Source organism: Tachysurus vachellii, chromosome 16, assembly GCF_030014155.1.
Source record: "Tachysurus vachellii isolate PV-2020 chromosome 16, HZAU_Pvac_v1, whole genome shotgun sequence".
NCBI classification, from domain to species: Eukaryota; Metazoa; Chordata; class Actinopteri; order Siluriformes; family Bagridae; genus Tachysurus; species Tachysurus vachellii.
In genome coordinates, this window is record NC_083475.1 from 16,573,870 (window position 1) to 16,592,428 (window position 18,559).

Genomic DNA, 18,559 nt, shown 5'->3' on the forward strand with positions numbered 1-18,559 from the left:
TTTTGTTAATGATAGATGCATCAAAAAGCCCTCAACAGTGAAACACGTACATGTAATTTATGATGAATTTGCAAAGCTAGAATAACTAGAATCTACTGCTATATGAAGGCACATAACTACAATGTGCTGATATACGAATGTATATAACTGCAATTAACTGCTAAATCAAAGTCTAATTAATTGTATGTGTTTCCTGATCTATGAATGTATAGTATGAAAAGTTGCTGAATATTTTAATATTGTTTGTATAGCTACTGTACAATGAGCTGAAACTATATAAACAATGATACATTGATGAGTCACAATGTGATATTTATTGAGTTCGCAGGTTCGCAGTCATACCTTAATCACTACAGGACGCGCAGACGCATTGTAACGCAGGGTAAAGGTCATCAATTGAAAACACAGTGAACACCTAGGAGGGAAAAAAAACATATTAACAGCACTTGATGCATCCCTATATTGTAGTGATGACGTGTGTGTGCGTGTGTGTGTGTGTGTGTGTGTGAGAGAGAGAGAGAGAGAGAGAGAGAGAGAGAGAAACCTGGGTGGAGAGCTGGGGTCATCTGTGGTAAAAACAGCAGCTGTTAGAACCTCACTGATGACCTGCTTCATGAGTTCAAAAGCCTGAAGAGCTCCTGAAGGATCAAGACTGTCTTTAAAGAACGACTGTAGCTGAAACACAAACACACGCCATTAAAAAATGACAAAATATAAGTAAGTTCTTGATTCTTCTGGCTCAGAGACAAGATCCAAAGCATTAAGAAACACCATTCATGTATTTCAAATTTCACTACATGAAATTTGCACTATATCTGTTCATTGACCAACAGTCTAGTACCATAGTACCCAGTTCAACACTGGGACTAACAGGACTAGCAGCTACTTTTACAGAAAAATACATTTATGTAGATTATTTGTCATATTTCCTTTCATTGCATTTTAAAAGTGCATTTTATTGTCTGTATCTGTACACTGCACAATGACAGTAAAGTTGAAAGTTTATCTGAAAATGTGCAGTTAAGAGAGCAGGGACCCACTGGAGGGTTTAAGGGGATGTTGTAGCCTAGTGGTCGGGGTGTTGTTCTACCAACCAGAAAGCTGTGAGTTTGAATCCCAGGTCCACCAAGCTGCAACTGTTGGGCCCGTGAGCAAGACCCTTAACTATCAATTGTATGAAATGAGAGTTTAAAAAAAAGTCACTCTGGATAAGTGTGTCTATCGTAAGTGTAAACACCTCATGTTGCCAGGATGGTTGGAACATAGGGGTTTTGTTATTTTGTGCCATGTGCTTTTGTTTATTTTGTGTCTCATGTGTGTTTCCCTGCCTGATCCTGATTCCTGCATCCACACACATGTTCCTCATGTTCCCTTGATTATTTTCCCTATGTATATATATAAATATATATATATATATATATATATATATATATATATATATATATATATATATATATATATATACTTACCGGCCACTTTATTAGGTTACACCTTAACCCCCTTTTGCCTTCAGAACTGCCATAATCCTTCGAGGTACTGGAAACATTCCTCAGAGATTTTGGTCCATATTGACATGATAGCATCACGCAGTTGCTGCAGATTTGTCGGCTACACATCCATGATGCGAATCTCCCGTTCCACCACATCCCAAAGGTGCTCTATTGGACTGAGATCTGGTGACTGTGGAGGCCATTTGAGTACAGTGAACTCATTGTCATGTTCAAGAAACCAGTCTGAGATGATTCGCGCTTTATGACATGGTGCGTTATCCTGCTGGAAGTAGCCATCAGAAGGTGGGTACACTGTGGTCATAAAGGGATGGACATGGTCAGCAACAATACTCAGGTAGGCTGTGGCGTTGACACGATGCTCAATTGGTACTAATGGGCCCAAAGTGTGCCAAGAAAATATCCCCCACACCACTACACCACCACCACCAGCCTGAACCGTTAAGACAAGGCAGGATGGATCCATGCTTTCATGTTGTTGACGCCAAATTCTGACCCTACCATCCGAATGTCGCAGCAGAAATCGAGACTCATCAGACCAGGCAACATTTTTCCAATCTTCTATTGTGCAATTTTGGTGAGCCTGTGCAAATTGTAGCCTCAGTTTCCTGTTCACCCGGTGTGGTCTTCTGCTGCTGTAGCCCATCCGCCTCAAGGTTCGACGTGTTGTGTGTTCAGAGATGCTCTTCTGCATACTTCGGTTGTAACGAATGGTTATTTGAGTTACTGCTGCCTTTCTATCAGCTCGAACCAGTCTGGCCATTCTCCTCTGACCTCTAGCATCAACAAGGCATTTGCGCCCACAGAACTGCCACTCAGTGGATATTTTCTCTTTTTCGGCCCATTCTCTGTAAACCTTAGAGATGGTTGTGCGTGAAAATCCCAGTAGATCAGCAGTTTCTGAAATAGACCAGCCCGTCTAGCACCGACAATCATGCCATGTTCAGAGTCACTTAAATCACCTTTCTTCCCCATTCTGACGCTCGGTTTGAACTGCAGCAGATCGTCTTGACCATGTCTACATGCCTAAATGCATTGAGTTGCTGCCATGTGATTGGCTGATTAGAAATTTGCGTTAACGAGCAGTTGGACAGGTGTACCTAATAAAGTGGCCGGTGAGTGTGTATGCTGTTTCATAAACGCCTCTTCCTCGACCTCATTCTCGTCCTTGTAGTTGCCTTTTTTTGTCCCATGGTTTCGGTTTTTGTTTTACTCCATTTTTCCGTATGCCTGTCCCCTATATGTCACTATCCCTGAATATGGGTCTGATTTAGCTCTGTGATGGCACTTGACATTTCTGACATGTATAAGGCAGCGTTAATGACTGAGCAGTATGCAGAACTAGACTGAACAACATAAAAACATTTAAACAAAGCATTTTACGTCCCAATTCAACACTATATAATTAATAGTCAAATAAAAAGGTACTTTTCAAAAGTCAGATGCACACTTATTAATATCAGAAATGCCAGCTTGAAAAAGATGTGCAGAGAAACCAGTCAGTTGTACTTTTATGAGCCATGAAAGCAAACGTCAAAGAGTTTCTGAACCTGGGTAATGACACAGTGCTCTCAGTAGGTGGCAGTCTGTAAAACGTTTTGAAACTGAAATGAGATGTAGATGAAATGTGTTGGCACGCTTGTGTTCTCACACACACATACGGAGAGTTTATTGAGTTCTGAATAATCCACAGATAAACTGGTGACGTGCAAACAACAAACACAAACACACACACACTCTCTCTCTCTCTCTCTCTCACACACACTACACATCAGCACAAATATGCAAATTCACACAAACCCTAGGCCCTATAGATCCTAAAAACTAATGTTTTAAACAGTTACACACACACACACAGAAAGAGAGAGAGAGGGAGGGAGAGAGAGAGAGAGAGAGAGAGAGAGAGAGAGAGAGAGAGAGAGAGAGAGAGAGAGAGAGCGAGAGAGAGAGCGAGAGAGAGACTATATTTCCTTTCCTGCTCCTGACTTCCTCCATGTGAAGAGAGCCTTTACACTCAGCAGTACATGAAACCTACAATTTCCAAATACATGACTAAGTTTTTCTCACTCTTGCTGTCAATGGCAGTATTAAAGCAGCCGCACTCAACTTCCTTCCTTTGGAGCTTTCAAAGGAAACAAATGGTGCAAGACCTTGTGTTGCCTGTGTGTAGGTAAGTATATTATGTAGTGTATGGCACAAATAAGTAAATAGATGGAAAATGTTTTATATAAACATTTATAATATTATCCAAATGTACTAGTTATTAGTTACTGGGCTATGGGCATGACTGGGATAGATTAAAGTAGCTAAATTTATAATATAATGTTTTTGTCTAATATAAAATTTCTGAACGGCTATAAGTCACCCTGACAATCCTTTCACAGCTCTTGCACGAGTTTTTCCCAACTCATATACCATCGCATCATCGTATTATAGACAAAGCCCCGCTATATCTAATTATTATCTAACTAGCTAATAATACAAGGGAACAGAATCCTGTTCCCTTGTATTATTAGCTAGTTAGGTAAATTTAGCCAACTAGCTACTTGACTAAATACACACTATCTTGTGTCTCCCAGATGAGGATGGCTTCTTTTTTGAGTCTGGTTCCTCTTAAGGTTTATTCCTCATGTTGTCTCAGGGAGTTTTTCCTTGCCGCTTCAGTCTTGCTCATTAAGGATAAATATTGTGAAAAGCGCTGTTCAAACAAACTTGAATTAAATGAAACTTAATATTCATAAGTCTCTTCACAGTCCCGTACAAGTTACCGTACCTGTTTCTATCAGATTTTCATAAATACTGTAAGAAGACTGCTTAAATCACTCACTCTCTCACTCATTTTCTACCGGGTCACGTGGAGCCTGTGCCTATCTCAGGCATCATCGGGCATCAAGGCAGGATACACCCTGGACGGAGTGCCAACCCATCGCAGGGCACACACACACACACTCTCATTCACTCACGTAATCACACACTAGGGACAATTTCCCAGAGATGCCAATCAACCTACCATGCATGTCTTTGGACCGGGGGAGGAAACCGGAGTACCCGGAGGAAACCCCCAAGGCACGGGGAGAATATGCAAACTCCACACACACAAGGCGGAGGCGGGAATCGAACCCCCAACCCTGGAGGTGTGAGGCGAACGTGCTAACCACTAAGCCACCGTGCCCCCCTCTGCTTAAATCAAAGGTCTATGAAATATAGTATAAGTAGCTATATATATATAGCTACCAAGATTTCCTCACTTCATGACCATATTCTCCTCACATATTTGAAACAATTGACAAAATTCACATTTCATGAGAAATTTGTAGCATTTTGAATTATATCCTCAGACAAAATCAAACCAAAACAAGGTTTAGGACCATACTTTAAATCAAAACTTCACCCAAATAGTTTTCTGTTAATAAAAACGTTATCAACTGATTGGCAGAATATAGACATTTAAAATTTATCAGAAAATAACATATAAAAAGTATTAAGATTAAAATATTGTATAGAAATTATTATATAATATTAAGCCTGCATGTTGATGCGACATATAATGTATAATACACACATATAATACTCCACCAAACATGTAGATATCTAATCAGAAAAACATTAAATGAGATTCAGTGCACTGCTGTCTTCTTCTGTGTTTTATATTTACTGTATTATTTTATATTTACAGTTGCATTCCGACAGTTATAGAAATCGACTTATGAGACATTTTAAATCAGTACGAACAAATTAATTATTTTATAGCCGCAAGCCTGATATAACATGAGTCAGGTCTTTTAGTTTGAAATGTTTCTCTGTCTGTTGGGATAACCTTACACAGAATTTTAGTGTCTGAAGCTAGCGCCTTTAAATCTTTGCTGCTTTGGGCATCTCAGAGAGCAAAAATGGGTGTGACCACTTTTGTGATTTTTTATTTTTTAATGAAAATATATGCCCTAGTAGGCTAGGTAAAATAGACATATATAAATTTTCACATCTAATCATGTCTAATTTTATATGAGTCATTATCCATTACTGTGGTGTTTGACATGACAAAGAAATTCAATGCTGAACACGGACAAAATAAAACTTCCATTTTTTGACCTCTGGGAAAAAGAGTTAACTCTTGATATGATGTAGCAGGGTTTCAGGCTAAACAGATAAGGAAGCTTCTTTACCTTAGTTATATAACTGTGTTTGTCCAGATGAGTCCTGACCAAGCCTGTACGATGTAGGAATGCAGTGAGGGGCGCGGCTGATGTGACCAAGACATAAACATTCACTAAGGCTAATGAACCCTGACTGGATCGGGAGCCTGGCTGGGAAACTTGGTTCCTAAGAAATTAAAAACCAAAAAAAATATTGTTGCAAGATAAAAATCTGTTCAAACATCTGTTAGGTTTGTTAAAAGATGGGATCTCACCAGATTTGTTCAGTGTGATAAGGAGATCCTCCATGTTCTGGTCCAGAGAAGGCGCAGGCAGATGGAATTATGGGTAATGGCATGCCTATACATAAAAAAGCAAATCAGAAAGTGTCAGAAATATTTATTTGATTACTGACAAATATTAGGGCCAAAAGAAGAACTGTTATTACATTCATTTTGCATTAGTGACATTTGGCCATGACGACTTATTTATCACATTTGTACAACTGAACAGTTAAGGGCCCAGCAGTAACAGCACTGGAATTTGAACACACAACCTTCCAAAGCAGCAGTCCAAAGACTTAACCACTGAACCGCTTTTGTGAATAATACCTATAGGATTGTGCATACCGTTAACGATTGTGAGGTAGAACTTTACAACTACACGTTCCATTTGAATATTGGCAGTGGTGGATCAAGTGGTTAAGGCTCTGGGTTGCTGATTTGAAGGATTATGGTTCAAGCCCCAGCACTGCCATGCTGCCACTGTTGGGCCCTTGAGCAAGGCTCTTAACCCTCTCTGCTCCAGGCATGCTGTATCATGGCTGACCCTGTGTTCTGACCCCAACCTGTGTGACAAAATAAAGACATCTTCTCTATTCTATCCAAATAAATCCCAAGAGTTTGAGCTTCGTAAAAACAATTCTAAACAAACTTGGATTTTGTGATCAATACTTGAAAAATGAGAGATTGTAGTCGCATATGTGAACACATCAACATCCAAAGGGAGAGGGATAACATTAAGACAAAGTACTACAGTGATGCCTCGAGATACGAGTGCTCTGACATACAAATTTTTTGAGATACGAGCTGTGATTCGACCAAATTTTTGGCTTGAGATACGAGCAAATTTTTGAGATACGAGCATCCAAGCCGCCGCCGCCGAAACAAAGATCCCCAACAACCACGTGTGCTCTGTTTCCCCCGCCTCAGCTTCCCATGTCTCACTCGGTTAAAGCCGCCTTTCCACTGCACACGTCAATTCATTTCCTATGGAGAGTTGCATAGGGGCTGCGTCATTTTCGGATCCGTTTTGAGCGTTGGATCCGTTAAAAAATTTGCCGACCGGACAGGTTTTTATTAAAACGACCAACAGATGTGGGGGCACGGTGGCTTAGTGGTTAGCACGTTCGCCTCACACCTCCAGGGTCAGGGTTCGATTCCCGCCTCCACCTTGTGTGTGTGGAGTTTGCATGTTCTCCCCGTGCCTCGGGGGTTTCCTCCAGGTACTCCGGTTTCCTCCCTCGGTCCAAAGACATGCATGGTAGGTTGATTGGCATCTCTGGAAAATTGTCCCTAGTGTGTGATTGCGTGAGTGAATGGGAGTGTGTGTGTGCCCTGCGATGGGTTGGCACTCCGTCCAGGGTGTGTCCTGCCTTGATGCCCGATGACGCCTGAGATGGGCACAGGCTCCCCGTGACCCGAGGTAGTTCAGATAAGCGGTAGAAGATGAATGAATGAATGACCAACAGATGTTAGTGAGGAAAGAGTGACAAAAAAGGCAAAAACAAGTGAAGAGAAAAGCGATGAAGAAAATTAAGCAAAATTAATGTAAAGAAAACAGAAATTGTAGCAATTAAGTTCAGTTAAGTTAAGAGAATTTCAGTTCTGTCAGGACCACTTTGTCAAATGAGAATTTATTAGATGATATGCATACAGTTAGTGTTGGCGGTATGGTTCTGTTCTGGACAAGAATCCCGTCCGTGCGCATGCATGGTCAGAGCGGAGAAAGCAGCAAAAATAGAATAGACCCCCCGTATAACAGAACCACTAATCATGCATAGTATTAGATATGCTCGCTTACGCGTTTTTGGAAAGTAATAAATGAATGAATTGATAAATAAATAATTAAATAATTAGAGAGAGAGGGAGAGAGAGAAAAATATGTGGAGATTTATGACGTAAACTGGTACAACGAACACAGGTTCTGGCATGGTGGAGTCGGGGTTGGAGGAGGGAGTTTAGATCGCGGCAACCGGAGTATCCGGAGGAAACCCCCGAGGCACGGGGAGAACATGCAAACTCCACACACACAAGGCGGAGGTGGGAATCGAACCCCCAACCCTGGAGGTGTGAGGCGAACATGCTAACCAATAAGCCACCGTGCCCCCCAGAAAGCGGCTCTATGAATGGGAATTTAAATGGTCGGGTAATATGGATGTCGTAACTGGATTGGTGCGCGTTGTGGACAGCTGATTAACAGCTGATGCACGCTTGACGACGTGGCCTGCCAGAACTAACGCGATGCTTGATTTAAGTTCGTTAATTTTAGTGAAGTTTAGTTAAGTTCCATTTAAGTGTAAAGTGGCATTAAGAGTGTACAGTAGCGAGTAAGTGAATGAAAGTGAAAGTGTAATTCCTCCTAACTCCTCCGCCTGTTTACTCCTCCCTCAACCTCCGTGCGCATCTTCCGTAAGTAAAACCAGTTTATTTTTTAACATTCTCTTTTATTACTGTATGTTTTTATACAATATTTGTCATTTATAAATACAGGTACTGTATTCATTTAATTCATTTAAACGGGGAAAATTGTTTTGAGATACGAGCAATTTGAGATACGAGCAAGGTCACAGAACGAATTAACTCGTATCTCGAGGCATCACTGTATAGGAATTTTACATAGCTGAAATATAAAAATGCAGCCAAGAGCTGCCCGGTACGGATGGGATTAGAGGTAAAATCCCTGGTATTTCCAGATGTTGTTCTCTTGAATATGCACTCAAAGGTTTTACTGCTAATTGTGAAGCAGCTGGAATGAAACTCAGCACCTCCACATGTGAAGCTTCAGGTTCTCTCCTAGAAAAGTGTAATTCTGTAATTCACTGAAAGTCGGGTATGGGATGCTCTGGTTCAGCGTTCCAGATGGCAGTGGGTCATGGAAACCTTGGCTGAGGTGTGTGATTTAAGATTATGCTTTGAGCTTTGCTTTCCTTACCAACCTCTTACTGTAGATGACCTGTCTGGGTGGGAGAGTGATAAATTGGGCTGTTTTTGCCACTAGGAATGAAAATCATAATAGATTATAAAAGACCAGAATGCAGCTGGGCAGTAAATTATTTACACTTTTGGTTTCAAAAGAGTATATGTTCTCCTTGGTGTTACTCTACTCTAAGAAAAAAGATCCCTCAATGGATCTTTGGATGTCTAAGTTCTCTAAATGGGTTACCCTGGTTAGGTCAGAGGTTCCTAGTAATGAATTTCCTCATTTTATCTTTAAGCAAAGGAGTTTCACTTGGACAACTTTCTGAAATGGAACACCTCATTTTGTATGGAGAACCTTAAAGGACAACCATTTAGGTTTGCTAAATAGATCATATTGCATAAGAGTGCAGATTTTTTCCTCAGATTGTCATGTTATCTGTTAAGTTAATCATGGAATTTGATTCAGTTTTGGGACCAGCTTTGTTTATCCAGCATATAAAGTATTGGAGAACAGATTCATCCTAGCTTAACAGAATGAGGTTAAAATTCCAAATCCAGTGCACTTTAGATCTACAGTTCAGAGTTTAGACACTAGCGTTGAAGGGATAATAATGTTAAATGTTAAACTAAAGCTGTTACATACTGTAGATGGTCTTTTATTCAAAAGTGTAAGAGCTGTGTGCTAGTTCTGGATTACTTTGCTCAGTAGGTCCAAGTTGTTCATTGGTGTGCATGTGACGGAATACAAATACCTTATACATTATATTATTAAGACAATGTTTTCTAAACAGATACAAATACAGATGCTATCTTTAAGAAAGCCTGCCAGAAATGTTCACAGGGCATCTGACACAAGATGTGTATCTGGATTGGATTCCTGCAGGATGCAACTAAATGCATTTACAGTGTTCTTTATTTTATCTCAGAGAGCATCTAATCAGGATTGTGTTTAGTCTAGTAACCTATAACTAGGTTAAAAGGTTACTAAACTAAAAAAAGAATTAGATTTAAGTTCATTAGGTGCTTACAGATGTATCTGCATGAGTAAGTTAAAAAAAAAAAACAATCCCAAAGATCTCTAGTTGGAAACACTTTCAAAGTCTGTTGATGATGCTGAGGAACTTATTTATTTGTTTTTATTAAATTAGAACACTATTCATGTTAATGGTTGAATAGTTTTATTATCATCAGTATGTGGTTGTATGGTGGCTGTAGCACAAAAGGTGAAGTAGCCTTTGGTGGGTGATGTGATGAAGATGGTGTCTTCTGAGCCAGTAAAACTGTGAGCAATGTGTGTTCCTCGTTTGGGGAGGAATGTCCTTGCTTCATACTTGGACAGAAAGAGTAAACAGCTGATTCCACATTGTTCAAACTAGGAATAAAAGGTCATCCAGAAGCACGCAGCTGGGACACTATTAATTTTGGCCTTGTAGTCAGTAATTGTCTGAATTCCATGGTCAAAGTTATTGAGAAACTAGTTTTCTTCTTAACAGTATGTAATTATTTTAGCAGACCTTTTGCCATGAAAGGTTCTCTTTGACTGGAATTGAACCCTACACTTCAGTGTTGGGTTAGGGAGTTTCTCTCAGAGTCAGTATGATTTAAATCACCACCAACGATGTCAGAAAATTCGGTACAGAAAATGAATTGAACCTAGGAACAGTTCCTTCGGTTCAACCATAGCCAAGGATTCACTTCGAGTGAACCACGAGACATGTGTTTAAACTGATTCACACTATGAACTGCATATTAAATGCTGGGACTGTTTTGGTTTGACTTTTCATGTTACTTCCTGTTTAAAATTCAAGGCTGGAAATAAGCCCATAAGACTCATGTATTTAGAATAAGCGGAAATAATATGTACAAAAGATGTCCTGATCAAATATAATGCAAATTAAACAGAAAATAATACAAGTTGTCTGAAAAGTCAGGAATGACTAGGAACCGATATTTCCCTAAAAAAGCAAATGACTCGATCCTCATTTGTTGTATAAAATGTGCAAAAGCATGAAAAAACAACTGAAAAAATGCAAAGCGTGTAAGAGTGAACATGTAGAGCATACGTTTAACATACTAAATACAAAATGAGTTCATTACATGAAGTTTTACTCTAATTGATCCCTGAAACCTTCCTAACAGCCACAGCTGGCCTCATATCATTTAAAATAGATGTGCTGATGTGATGAAGTGTAAATGTGTTAAGGTATTTATGAGTATAATAAATGCAATGTCAGCAATTTAGTTCACTCTGTGCATGTGTATGGAATGTTTTTTTCCACCAGCACATCCTGTTCAGTGTAAAGAGCCTGTCTCTGCTTACAACCAGTCCTTAATATATGACCAATCTAAACTTAAACATACAGCATTGTACACGATTCCCATTCAAATATCTTACTCCCCAAAGCTTTGGAAAAACAGTGGCCCCATTTCATGGAAAAACCATAAATATATTTCTATAACGCTTGAACGTGAATGCAGCCTTCATGGTATGGCCTTCAGCCCATTCGGGTTCCAAAACAGATCCCTCGTGTGTGTTTGTGTGTGTTTCATGCCTTCAGATGTTATCATGAAAAGGACACAACCTTTTCCAGCTGCCCCTTCAAACAACCAGGACTCAATCGGCCATCGTTTGTGCGGGACGCATGCCAAAAGGAAAGACAATATTGTTCCAGACTTAGAGACAATAACTCTCTTTCATAAGTAACAGCACAGCTATGCAGACACAGGCCCAGCAGCAAAATCAATCACAACTGTCCTGAAACGGACAAGCGGTTATCTTCATCCAGCGGTGATAGCCATAATTAGATTGAACAATCAAACACAAATAGGCATCATGATCTTCAAAGTCCTTCCCTGAATGGCAGCCTTTAATAAGCTGTTCTGCTTATTTTGAAAAATAATGAGTCTTTTAAATTGGATGTATATTATAAGACAGGCTTAATGGGCCATTATAAAGATTATATGGCATTTAAATTGTTTATTTACCCTCTGAAATAGTAACTGTGGCAAGGACATCTGGGTAAATATCATCTAAGATGCTGACCTTTCTTAGTAATTACAGACTCCGAAGAGATCTAGGGTACACTACACTTTCATAAGTAGGCTCCACAAATGCTTATTTGGAAGTGTGCGTCTGTGAAACACACTCACACACACACACACACACACACACAGTTCACCCACCTGACAAACGGCCATCTATTAGAAATCGACACACTCCGCCCATGTCCATGAAAGCTCCAACAAACACTGGTATAATGTTGACCTACGAAGAAAACAGACCCCAAAAGAAATCACAACACTGTATGTTTATAATGCAATACCACAACACGATACCAGAATCTGATTGGCCAGGAGGTGCTATTGTAATTTTGACCAGTTTTTAATACAGCAAAGTGTAAACAATAATTTTGGCTGTAATTCAGATCTCAGCTTTTTATAAATGAGCTTGTTCTATTATGTATTATACATAATCTAAGACTTATAATAAACAGATAAAATGTGCTATAATCTTATCATCTTTAATATTGTTCACTGTCAGCACATTGTAGTGGTCAAGTTTGAAATCTGCAGGATGCAAATTTGTCCAAGTTGTTTTTATTTATATTTTATATAATAAATCGTATACAAAGAGAGTATAAGATTATAAGGTAATTATACTAAGATAGTATAAGATTTTTTCTTTAACAAAAAGAGAGAGTAGCCATGAACGACTGATTATAGCTGTGTGATAAGAGGAAATTTTTTTGTTCTTCCTATAGCATTCAGCACACTATGTCTTCAGCCAAAGTCATAAACATTATGTGTGTGTCTTCATTAGTAGGAGTTTTAACAAAGATTCCTGTGCATGCAATATCACCAGCTCAAGTAGAAAAAAACCTCAAAAAGTTGCATCGTAAATTTTTAAATTTGAACAAAATCAAACATTTTTGGTCTAAAAAAAAAACTATGGGAATGCTTATACTGTTTAATATTGGACAAATTCCAACACTCTATCACTGATTATGATCTACTATTAACAGCATGCCACATAATATTTTATTCCTTACTTAATATACGGTTACTCCTCTCGGATAAACACAGTAGTGTTTGCATATATATTCTTTTTTAACTCCTCCAAACGTATAGTTTATAGACTACCTGGAAATGTTTAGCTTTAGAATGATATGCAAGTTATTGACCGTGCTAGCTAAACATAGTGATAAAAAACTTTTGTTATCTATTGCTGGTAAATAAATTAGTGAAAATATGACAAAGCAAACTGAGACTTACAAAATGCAATGCTAGTTGTTTCTACCTGTAACAACTGCTGTTTTACAAGCATGTAGCTAGCAAGATAGATAAAGGTGTATGTTAGTTAGCATGTTAACAAAATCTTGGCTGTCACTGCGTATTTTGACAAGTTTAGCTATTGTTTATATAGAAATTATAACCATATACTAAACTTTTGATTATTGTGGCCGAGTTTACTAGTAGTTTTAATTCATAGTTTTCTAGTTAGTTAACTTAGAAAATTAATGGTAGTAATGAAGATGTTTAGACAGGTTTGTTAAGTGTTAATCACACAGAATCTGATAAGTCTACAATCAGTTAAAATTTGTCTAAATAGTAAACTTCTGTCTAAATGTGAAAAATTTCAAGACAGCGCACAAACTGTTAACTAGATAGCAAGATAACTTAGCTAATATTAGTGATATAATGTTATTTATAGCTACAGAAATGTTCCTAGACCATTAAAGACAGTTTATTCGTCTACATAGATTATTGTTTGGTTTAAAATGGCATGTTCTGATGGAAACAGGAGAGCGTGATGGTCTGTTGCCCATGCATACTTGAGCCAATAAACAACAGTTGTCCATTAATGTTGTTAAAGATATATAATTGGCTCGTCAGCTTGGTTACGGTAGCACAGTAAGATCTGATAGCTGTGTATTGGCTTTATTTGGGGAGATTATTTGGACAAAGAGCTGAGATCACAGCATGAAGGAGTGCTCTTTCCCAGCTCTGGGTTTGAGCCACACTGAGGTCTGCCTTCTATAAATATTTTTGACTCCCAATCTCTTGGCTAGATCTGATTTCACATTCATATCCAACAACAACAACAAAAAAAAACAGGAAGAAGTACAATTTCATGAAATTGCTTTAATATCATACTATACTACATGGGAGAATTCTTTTATACGATACTGAACCTAAGTGCGATGTGTACAACCAACTTTCTTACCCTCTGGTGGGGCTGAGAATCAGCAAAGTAGATTTTTCGCAGGCAGCTTTTTTCTGTTCCTTTGAGACATATCAAGAGTGACCATTCCTGACCATCTGTGGACAGAGAGGTTTAGAGAATAATAAAATGAGAGGGAGAAAATAAGACAGAAATTTGTGTGAGAGGCTAAGCTTCAGAGTGGAAATGTGTTTTTACAGCCCTGAGAAGGACAATAAAAGTAGATTATATAAAACCTACAACAACAAGGGATAAAAGAATGGAAGAAAGCATCTTGAAAATGAACAGAGATTAAATTCTTCATGGTTATAGACTTAGTGTTCAGTCCTCCATCATGTTTCTAATTAACTTGCTGTAGAAAACCTATAAACCCACAAAAACAGCTAAAAACTAGGAATTACACACAATCCCACGCAGACCTCCTAAATCTTTTGGGCGATTTATTATGGAAAATGCCTGAAATTCCAATAGATAATAGACTTATGATCAAGTTTAGAAACTGAAACATGCACAAATTGTGTGCCGTAAGAGGTGGGAAAGTGTAAGAGATTGAAACAAAACACATCTGGGAGTAATTGTGGTGGCTAGCAGAGCTGGAGGAAATGGGTTGTGTGTGTTTAGTGTTGAGTCCAGGAATTGGTGTGTGTGTGTGTGTGTGTGTGTGTGTGTGTGTGTGTGTGTGTGTGTGTGTGTGTGAGAGAGAGAGATTCTGAATGACAGGAAGTACCATGCAAGACCTGAAGGTATTGCCAGAAGCCATATAATAAATCTTAACATGTGCTATTGTATGAAAACAATCAACAGCAGGGTGATGTGAAGTGAAAGTTCCTGAGTTAAAGATTAAGCCCCTAATAATGGTTATATTTTTAGACTATTTTATGAAAAACATCATACATTTAAACCTTCTGCTTTCAAACACACCATAGATTCTATCACTGTTTAAAGACAGATGTCACTTCCCGTGTGTGTGTGTGTGTGTGTGTGTGTGTGTGGGACCAGCATATGATCTGCCATCCGAACTCTCAATCATGCAGGCAGCTGCTTATGGCCTTCTTCCGAGTAAACATACAATAAATGCCAAGCATGCATTTGTAAACACTGAATACACACCTGCTCTGAGCCTCACACACACACACACACACACACACACTGCCATTACATCAGTCTGATCAACCATACATACCTGCACATGAGTCAGGATTATTTGAATACTACAATATACAGATATACAGCCAGCTCCAGAATTATTGGCACCTTAGCACTTTTCTGGCATCTCAAATAAACAGCCCCAGGACAGAAGATAAAATGAGTTACTCATTAATTAAACATAACACATAGAGATACTTAGGTTACATTTAATCATTATTCTTGTTAATGGTAGATTTCGCCACAGTGGCTATATCGTTCCATCACAAAAAAACTCATTTCCGTGGCATTCTTAAATAACCCTTTAATGGACAGATGGAAGGATTGAGAATTAAAATTAACAGAGTTCATCGGTCCAGTAAGCAAATTAACACAATGATGTTAGGATACAGTATATCGATGTTGTTAGAAATTATTTATTTACTTTATTAGACAACTATTGTGGTTTTACAGTTCTGACTAAACCTAATTTTACTCACAATAATTATCTGACAGACATTAGTATATTTTTTGACCTCCATTGCTATATAATACTTTCTACATTTTGATTTGGAGAAAACTATTAAAGTCTATAGAAAGGGATATTTTTCCCTCATACAAACACCACACTGGGTGTGTGTGTGTGTGATGAAGAGAGGGAGGGAGGGAGGGAGAGCATGTCAGCAGAGGTCAAGCCATATGCACAGCCCCATTTTCCAGTGATCCTTTCATCTCTCGGCTAGAAGAGTAAATCTCTAACCTCTACCTTTTATCATCAGGGCTTCTCCAACATTAAGATTCTTTAAAACCAGTCTTAAAGACTTGTTTTTTAACTTTTGATTATTTTTTTATTAATTATTTACTCTAGTTATTCCTCTCATTGTCTTTGTATACTGCGTTTCTTATTGTGCAGCACTTTGGGTCAACTTCTGTTGTGTTAAACGTGCTCTATAAATCGAGTTAGACTCGACCAAAACTAGCACTAAACATTCTTTATTCGGACCAAGGTTCTATATTTCTGTACTTTACAATATGATATCAATACAATCACCAAAAAATAAACCTGTGTTAATGCTGTAACTGCAGAACTCGAAGTCAATAAGAAACATCTGTTGTTTTTTTTTATGATTATTACTGACGATTTCTACACAATTTTCCACTACTTGACTAGTAAGTAAGTAAGTAAGTAAAGTTTATTTATATAGCACATTTATCACAGCAGAGCTGACCAAAGTTCTGAACAAAGTCAAAAACTAAACATAAAATAAACAAAACAGATGATACAATAAAACAATAGAACATAGACAAAATCCGATTAAAATGCCTGGGAATAAAAATATGTTTTCAACTTCACTTTAAAAGTTGTACTGGAAGGTGCAAGGCGAATGTCCAGTGGAAGTTGGTTCCAGAGACGGGGGGCCGCAATAGAAAAAGCCCTATCACCCTTCGTTTTTAAGCGTGAGCGAGGGACAACCAAGAGAGCTCTATCAGCAGATCTTAGAGATCTGGTGGATGAAAAAGGAATAAGATGATCTGTGAGATAAGATGGGGCTTGACCATTAAGAGCTTTAAAAACAAACAAACAACTAATGCATCTTCAATATAATATTTATTTCCTTCTGCTCACTTGTTTACTGTAGCTATACAGAGTTGTCTTTAAATACAGTACATAATTAACTACACTGCCCTCAGGTGGATTATTTTGGAACAACAGACAAGTTTACTTCAGATAGGCAAGACTTTGCAATCTTGAATCCTGGTGATGCTACAGCTATACAAGGAGCCTAGGGGACACAAACTGGCTGTGCGCTCTGAATAAGAGTGCTGGCATACTCTCTCTTTGATAAGAGCAGCGTCTACATGCTCATGCATGCGGATAAGGCGTCTTACTTTTACACCATTTGGCAGAACCCTTATACAGAGTGACTTACATTTATCTCATTTAAACAGCTGAGCAATTGAGTGTTAATGGCTTTGCTCAGGGGCCAAAAAGCTGCAGCTTGGTGGCTGAGATTCAAGCTCACAACCTTCTGATTAGTTGCCCTACACCTTAAACACTGAAGTACCACTTCCCAGGGCAGCTTTCCTCCTTAGGTTACACAGCATTGAGCCATGCAAAACGATCCTGCTGTTTGGCTTCATGTATAAGCCTTCACCCTCCTTGTATTTTAGCACTTGATAAGGATGATAGAGGGAAAGTATTACAGAGGGAGAGCTGGTTTGTGAGAGTGAATAGGCAGGTGAATAAATTCTCATGTATTTTTACTTATACTCATCCCTAAAAAGAGCACAAAACTGAACCTGCATTCAAGACTAAGCTTAGATTCTACTTTACTAGGCTTGACATATACTGTAGTACCCAGAGACTTGACTTGGACTTGAGATACTTCACAAACACACAGAGTACACACCTCCACCACTGTGTGTAAGAGTGGCACTAGTCTCAGCATAGCGTCCGTGGATGACATGGTAACCCTGTTCCTGGAGAACTTTGTGATAAAGCTGCACCTCTGTGTCCGAGGGAACATGCTGTCCTGTCAAGATGATGGCCTTCCCTGCACAGCTCCTCTTAGACCAGGAAATCTGAGAGAGAGAGAGAGAGAGAGAGAGAGAGAGACAGAGAGACAGAGAGGCAAGGAGGAAAACGCTATGAATAAATATCACTGTTGAATCAAGGTATATAGATGTACACAACATTTCTCTCTAATGAGACAAGCATTACATTTACAGCATTTAGCAGACACCCAAATCCAGAGCGACTTATATTTTTTATCTCATTTTATACAACTGAGTGTTAAGCCTTGCTCAGGGACCCAGCAGTGGCAGCCTGGTGGACATGGGAATCAAACTTATAACCTTCCAACTGGTAGTCTGGTACCTTAACCACTAGGCTACCACATCCCACATCCCGCAAGTAGTTCAGCCAGACAAAATACCTCATTATCAAGAGATGTAAGACTAATATGCTCTAAGAAGGGTCATGTAAAGGGGTGAGAGGACAGCAGGCCAAGTTTACACACTGAACAGGATTACGACTTCAAACAGCTGAGCCTTGAATGAAGCAAATCACACAGCATACAGTACACAGGTGTGAGGAATAAAACATGACATACCGTACAACATATATAAGATCTCACAAAGTATTCTGCTGAATTCACTATAAATGAGAGAACAACACATCATACTTTTTAATCCACTAGTAATATTTCGATCCTGGTTTGACTTGTTAGAGCAGATGTTCCTTCACCAGCCCTTTATTTCTGTCTCTCTGCAAGCTTAATTAAACAACTCCAACTTGATATCAAATGTGTAGATGGAGTTGCCTCCACCATAAACACATCATTTTTGTTACTCATTTGTGTGCCAGAAATA

At 38.8% G+C, this 18,559-nt stretch overlaps 1 protein-coding gene across 1 annotated transcript in view; it reads right to left on the reverse strand.

The window, feature by feature from the left end:
* Positions 1-18,559, reverse strand: part of cped1 (cadherin-like and PC-esterase domain containing 1) — a 62,688-nt gene that overhangs the window by 37,317 nt on the left and 6,812 nt on the right. Inside the window, exons 2-8 of the mRNA XM_060889813.1 lie at positions 17,599-17,770; positions 14,066-14,160; positions 12,025-12,106; positions 5,917-6,001; positions 5,672-5,828; positions 545-675; positions 343-415 (exon numbers count right to left, since the gene is read on the reverse strand). Of these exons, the coding sequence (XP_060745796.1) occupies positions 343-415; positions 545-675; positions 5,672-5,828; positions 5,917-6,001; positions 12,025-12,106; positions 14,066-14,160; positions 17,599-17,770 (795 nt within the window). The remainder of the gene's footprint in view (positions 1-342; positions 416-544; positions 676-5,671; positions 5,829-5,916; positions 6,002-12,024; positions 12,107-14,065; positions 14,161-17,598; positions 17,771-18,559) is intronic.